At 42.6% G+C, this 5,434-nt stretch overlaps 1 protein-coding gene across 1 annotated transcript; it reads left to right on the top strand.

The window, feature by feature from the left end:
* Positions 1 to 2,825: 2,825 nt before the first annotated feature.
* LOC129739380 (protein tailless) lies at positions 2,826 to 4,909 on the top strand. Its single transcript, XM_055730801.1, has 2 exons — positions 2,826 to 3,187; positions 3,586 to 4,909. Exons 1-2 carry the CDS (start codon positions 3,115 to 3,117, stop codon positions 4,704 to 4,706), a joined length of 1,194 nt encoding a protein of 397 aa, XP_055586776.1. The 5' UTR covers positions 2,826 to 3,114; the 3' UTR covers positions 4,707 to 4,909.
* The last annotated feature ends 525 nt before the right edge of the window (positions 4,910 to 5,434 follow it).

Genomic DNA, 5,434 nt, shown 5'->3' with positions numbered 1-5,434 from the left:
CATTTTGAATAGGGCGAATGCGCCAAATAGCATAGCATAGCATAGTATAGCATGGAGTGACTACACACATCATGCATTGGCTAATGCACATTGTACAACTAATGATCAAAACCACCATAAGATGCCAAAATGGGTATCTGGATTCAACTCTCATTTCAAATGTTGATTTTGAAAATTAGTGTGGTATAATAATGCACACCGCGACAAGTCAATGTAATCATGATAAGGAAGATCTGAAACAGTGAAATAACTCTTTAGGTGCAGAGAACTCGTACGACTCATAAAGCTGTTTCAGATAGGAATCGGAAGGGTGCAATTGAGGAAATCCTACTTTGCAGATAGGATTCATGAATGATATAATGAATGAAACATGAAACAATCTCACCAAAAGTCCCTCGTCGTCCAGGAGTGTTGAATATGACATAATACACACGATTTGTCCTCCGTTGAGGACGTTCTTCTCACATTTTTTAATCTAAGTAACTCAATTCTTCCCCCCGAGCGCCAATTCGTTAACATTTGCACCGTCCAAAAACCTTTGGAGTCGAGTTGATGGTTGTCACCGTTGTTATCACATTTTTTAGCAGATCAGCTTATCAATGAAATAGTGGGATTTCACAAGACCAAATAAATATGTACACTTTTTTGAAAAATATCACTCTCAGGTCCATTTAGTGAAAAACGAAATCCAAGTACCGGGACGAAAAACAAAACCAAAATCAAGCTAGGTTCTTTCAACTCCATGAGGCAAATTTTAAAACTATCTGTAAGACACTTTCCTCAAGTTTGGAGCACTTATTTAGTAGCCATCTCTGCTGTGAACATCCAGCCACCTGTTGATACCACTTAGATTCAATTTACGAAGAGTCACTTAATAGAAAAACGATAATTATTGGAATTATCAGCGAAGAGAAAAAAAACCTGAAGCAGTTACGCGGTTTGAACAGTTGAATTTAAAACATTACAAAATCTAACGAGAAAAGTATTACTTAGATAGGTAAAAAATTTTCTTCTCCAAAAACACTTCCGTCACTTCCAGGCATAGCCTACCGAGCCTTGAATAGGGCGAATACGCCAAATGTAAACTGTTGAGTGATAAAGTACGTTCGGAGTCTACATTTTGAGCGTACAACGTTAACTGAAGGATATTTGGTTTTCAAGAAATAAAGAAAAAATTTTGCTGGGAGCTTATGGAGCTGTCAAACTTTGAACGCGTTTTTCTCGAAACAGTGGTGTTGGCGCATTCGCCGTATTCAAAATTCGATACCGATATAGTAAACATGCAGGAGTTTCCTAAAAATAAAACCCGTTTGCCATCGACGTCATGCCATTGATTGTTACTCCGAGCTCTTCAAGGAGCATAAACAAATTGCTTACCACACCAACAATTTATTTCGAAATTAATGTTTCCTTCTACACCCTTTGTCATCTAAAAATTTACTTTCAACCAAACAACACTTGAATACTGAAAGCAAGGATGCAACATCGTGCAAAATTAAGCATCGTATAATAGGATAAATCGGAACAATTTTTGTAATGATTCAGTAATACTTAACTCGAGCTAAGGTTTGGTCAAAACTTTATAGATTATTTTAAAATCGATCTATTTAAACCGTAATTTTGTGGTTTTTCAAATCAAAGCAGTATGGTTTTAATTAAGTTACCAAGTTTTTAAAATCTCAAGTCAAGGAGTGAAAATAAATACACATCTTTGCCTTCTGAAAGCATTCATTACTATCAACTTTTAGAAAGTAGCACTTCCAAGGTGAAACTATGTTACTAACATCCCGGATGTATCTTAAGTAACAAAATTTTAAACTAAATCTAACCGCCATCATTAACACCCAGCAACTGCTGCAGCACTCGGCACCGAGATAGGATTAAATCCCAATAAACTGGTTTTGCGTTTGATTTTCCCAATCCCGAGACACGTGACCTTACGAGGACGCCACCACCACACTACGCCACGCCACGCCATGGATGCTTGAATGTTTGATTGGATAAATCTCAACGTTCTGTGTGCGGTCAACGTTATGTACCTATAGCGTGTCACTCTGTTGAAAAGTGAATTTTCCCCCTAGCCCAAATGGTTATAAATTCGGGAGACAATTTTCTCAAATTTGGCCGTTAACAGTTCAACCGTTCAACCCTCGCGCCATTTCGCGTGCTTTGCTTATTTATCTTTTTATTATGTTTCGCTCGAGTCGAAAAATCAGTTCTCACCAAGTCCTTATTCTTGGTAGGAAGCGCACATTTTGGGTTCACCCTTATCGAGAAATGATTTTGGGCAATAAACAAATAAGTTTAGGGGAAGTGGTTGGATTGTTGGAAAAGTGGAAAGAGAAATGGCTAGAGAGTTCATCGGTCGCGGTAGACCTAGGGTTTCGAAATATTTTATGAATGATCGGCACTAACACATCACCAACCATTCCAGGATCATCAATTGGAATGAACTTTTCGTTGTTGAATGAACCTTACTCCGCTTACGAAGATGTGTGGAAAAAGGGGAAAACAAAATAAGGGATGAAAAAAGGCTACAGGAGGGAACAGTCTACTGTAAGCAAGGACCGCCTTTTTCCCGATGTCCTTTTTTCGGTCCCTGCCTGCGCTTGGGTTTTATGAATTGCACGCACCTCGCCTTACCGATCCTTGCGGAGGCTGTACCCAATCAGAGGAGGGGAACTGTGTTTTTTTTTCTTGCCGTTTGTTGTGTGTCCCTTGCTTTTTTCGCCCTAGCAATTTTTCCAGGACCCTATGAGCCGAAAGGATCTGCCAGCAGCTTATAACCAACCGACAGTCGGGGAAACTGGATCAAACCGAGTCAAGCTCTCAGCGAGGAATCATCTATTCTACGATTTGTGTTCTTTTGAGTACTTATTTGTGGAAACAAGCCGATCAAGGATATACAATTGGATTTAGTGAATGGTAGCTGCACAGTTATCAAAAATTTAGTTTGAACTAAATAGTGAACGAAAATCTCTTGGTTATACTCAGCAAGAGATAAAAAACAAACGTTGTGGATATAGTGAAGGTGCGATAAAAAGGGGCCAGTTAAGTGCCATTAGTGTATGCGATCGATAAAAACAAAAGAGGATTAACATCACCGCCTTAAGGATGCAGTCGCCAGTCAGCTCCCCGGAACTAATGGACCCACGATACAATCATCTTCGGATTCCGGCTTCATCAAGTAAGTTACCGTTTGAAGTCTCATTTGCAAATTTGAACGATGATTAAGCTCATTTCCTTGACAATGACAAGTATATTTCGCCGTTTGTTGTTCCTTGAACGCTTTCACTTCAGCGAACAAAACAACAAACACAAAAGGCGCAGAAGAAACTGAAAAGAGCAACCTCTTGTGCCTTTTCCCGGTATGAATATGAAAACACTTCCGGTCCATTGTCTACGACCCCAGTTCTCACACTTTGGGCAATCGTGTCTTGAGCGAATCAACAACTGAAAAGGCGTATCTTGCAATCTGATTCCACCGGATGTGCTCTTTTCGTGTAGCCTCTCGTGTAGATCAAACGGAAAGCCAACAAGGTAGATTTCTAACGGATTTTTCTCTTTTTTCTTCTCTCCTTCCAGGCCGTATTCTCTACGACGTTCCGTGTAAGGTATGCCGCGATCATAGTTCCGGAAAGCACTACGGAATCTATGCCTGCGATGGATGTGCCGGCTTCTTCAAGCGATCGATTCGTCGCAGTCGTCAGTACGTTTGCAAGTCAAAGTCCGAAACACCCTGCATGGTGGACAAGACACATCGCAACCAGTGCAGAGCCTGCCGGTTGAAGAAATGCTTCGAGGTCGGAATGAACAAGGACGCTGTACAACACGAACGGGGGCCACGTAGCTCAACTCTACGTAAACAGATGGCTCTCTTCATCGCTAAGGATGCGCCTCTTCGACACGATCTCATGATCCCGCCACCACTTCCTCTGACCCAAGCACCTATGGGATTAGACCTGTCCATTCCCAGGAACACCTTCCTCAACGCACAATCCATGGTTCATCCGACACTTTTCCCGGCCATGCAATCTCCCCATCCTCTGATCGCCGCCGATGCCATCCGAGAATCAGCCGCCCAACTCCTGTTCATGAACGTAAATTTCCTGAAAAATTTGGTTCCCTTCACCAAACTACCCCTGGACGATCAGCTTGTGCTATTTGAAGAATCATGGCGAGAGTTTTTCATCCTGGCAGTCGCCCAATACCTTCTGCCGATCAACTTCAACAACCTGCTCGTGGCCTACGAATACATGAACAACAATCGCGGCGAACCCTTTCCCGAGTGCATCATCCGGGAAATCGAAATCTTCCAAGAAATCCTGGCCCAAATCGTTGCCCTGCGAGTGGACAACAACGAGTTCGTTTATCTGCGAGCAGTTGTCCTGTACAAAACGGAGTTCGATCCCGAAAGTAGCATCTCCAGCAGCAGCAGCGACGGCTCCGATGTCATCTCCTCAACCTCCAAATCCATCCAGGAAGCCGACACGGTTCGTGCCCTCGAAGCGGGAGCTAAGGATGCGTTGGCCGCTTACTCCCGAACCTACCGACCGGGACCGGTTGATCGTTACCGACTTCTACTCCAGCTACTTCCAGTCCTGCGAAACGTCTCAACCTTCACCATCGAAGAACTATTTTTCCGGAGAAATATTGGCCCGGCACCTCTGCTGAAGCTTCTCCTCGACTTCTACCGACAAAAGTAGACAGCACTTTTGCCACCGTATTGTTCTTCGATAGGCTACGATCCACCCGCCCTTGGATCGCTAAAACGACTGTGATTGAGATAGTGTAAATAGTATTGTGTAAATCGGTATACGAAATCAAAGAATTCTTTACAAAGGAATAGTTTTATTCACCCCTAGATTATACGAGATATTGTTATTATAGCGCAATTGCCAAGTTACTTACTAATAAAAACGATCTTTATATCAAAAGAATCTAAATTTGCTCTTAATCTTTTTCCGAAATTCGTCTTATCAACATTGCCAATCATAAACGCAGGAAAAATCCAAAAAAAAGCCTAAGCCGACGGAAGTTCTCAGAAACTAGAACAGTCACCGAACGATCTCATTCATACTTTCCTTGCTTACCAGACAAACACAAAAAAAAAATCAGTTCGAGCGGCCATGCTGCCTCATCTTCCATTGAGTAATCCTCTCTACTCTCCTTTTCCATCGTAAGCGCTATCTCCCTTTCCCTCGCTCAACCAAAATCACTGCCAGCAGCTCGTAGGCCCGGTTTCGTTAAAGCAAAGCGGACACCATCGATGATGATCCTAGAGCAGCAGAAGATTACGGGGTAGGCCTACCTACCTACTCATCTGCGCTGCGCGTCCTTTCTCTCAACCCCTGTCGACGCTTCGGTGCGAAAAAAAACAACGGTTGTTCGTTCCATCAAACGAAACCGGAGCGGAAGCGCAGATCCTTCGGAT

The sequence above is a fragment of the Uranotaenia lowii genome, chromosome 1, assembly GCF_029784155.1.
Source record: "Uranotaenia lowii strain MFRU-FL chromosome 1, ASM2978415v1, whole genome shotgun sequence".
NCBI classification, from domain to species: domain Eukaryota; kingdom Metazoa; phylum Arthropoda; class Insecta; order Diptera; family Culicidae; genus Uranotaenia; species Uranotaenia lowii.
This window is presented reverse-complemented; position numbering and strand designations above follow the sequence as displayed.

Coding starts and splice junctions, on each gene's coding strand:
- LOC129739380 (XM_055730801.1), top strand. CDS start 3,115: ATGCAGTCGCCAGTCAGCTCCCCGGAACTAATGGACCCACGATACAAT. Junction 3,188..3,585: donor TCGGATTCCGGCTTCATCAA/GTAAGTTACCGT, acceptor CTCTCCTTCCAG/GCCGTATTCTCTACGACGTT.